General features: G+C 57.9%; 1 protein-coding gene across 1 annotated transcript in view; it reads right to left on the bottom strand.

The window, feature by feature from the left end:
- Positions 1-887, bottom strand: part of LOC104620206 (protocadherin beta-8-like) — a gene marked incomplete at both ends in the record, with an annotated part of 1,356 nt that extends 469 nt beyond the window's left edge. Inside the window, one exon of the mRNA XM_010286356.1 lies at positions 1-887. This exon is cut by the window's left edge and continues 469 nt beyond it. Within this exon, the coding sequence (XP_010284658.1) occupies positions 1-887 (887 nt within the window).
- Positions 888-893: the final 6 nt, after the last annotated feature.

Here is an 893-nt window from a genome sequence, read left to right as displayed (position 1 = left end):
ACAAGGAGGATGGTGCCTTTGGCACTGAGGGGAGGAGACCCTGCATCGGAGGCGCTCGCCAAGACCTTGATCTGCCTCACCTGCTCATAGTCCAGAGGCCGCAGCACAAACACGTGCCCGTTCTCAGAGTTCACAGAGATGCAGGAGCAGGGAGGCTGCTCTGCGGGGTGGGCTGGGGCCAGGGAATAGGTCACCTTGGCATTGGGCCCCACGTCAGCATCCGTGGCACTGACAGCTCCAACGAGTGCCGTGGGGACATTGTTCTCACGCACGTACATGGTGTACGAGGTCTGGTTGAAGGCAGGTGCATTGTCGTTGACATCAGAGATGTCCACCGTGAAGGTCTGAGTGGTCGTGAGAGGTGGTGACCCTGCATCTGCTACTGTGACAGTGAGGATGTACTGCGCCATCTCCTCCCGGTCCAGCATGCTCACCGTCACCAGCTCGTAGTAATTCTTATAGGCTGTCCGCAGGGAGAACAAAAGCTGGTCTTCGAGGGCACAGGGGGCACCAGCATCCCCGTCCCTGACGGTAAAGAGGGCAACCACCGTCCCGGGTAACGTGTTCTCAGGGAGGGGGCTGCTGAAGGAACTGACCACCAGCTCTGGCGCATTGTCATTCACATCCACCACCTCCACCAACACCTTGCAGATTGCCGAGAGGCCCCCGCCATCTGTGGCCTGCACGCTGAGCTCGTGATGCTCTGCCGCCTCAAAGTCCAGAGGCTTTGTCAGTTTAATTTCACCACTCGCAGGGTCAATGATGAACACTGATTCGCTCTGGCTCACTGCTTGGCTGAACTGATAGGAGATCTCCCCATTAACTCCCACATCCCGATCTGTTGCCACCACACTGAGAACCACGGAGCCCTCTGGAACGTTTTCCAAAACCTG

This window comes from Phaethon lepturus, unplaced genomic scaffold (genome assembly GCF_000687285.1).
Source record: "Phaethon lepturus isolate BGI_N335 unplaced genomic scaffold, ASM68728v1 scaffold13394, whole genome shotgun sequence".
In the NCBI taxonomy this organism is placed as follows: Eukaryota; Metazoa; Chordata; class Aves; order Phaethontiformes; family Phaethontidae; genus Phaethon; species Phaethon lepturus.
Note: the sequence above shows the minus strand (reverse complement) of the source record. Positions and strands in the feature narration are given on the sequence as shown.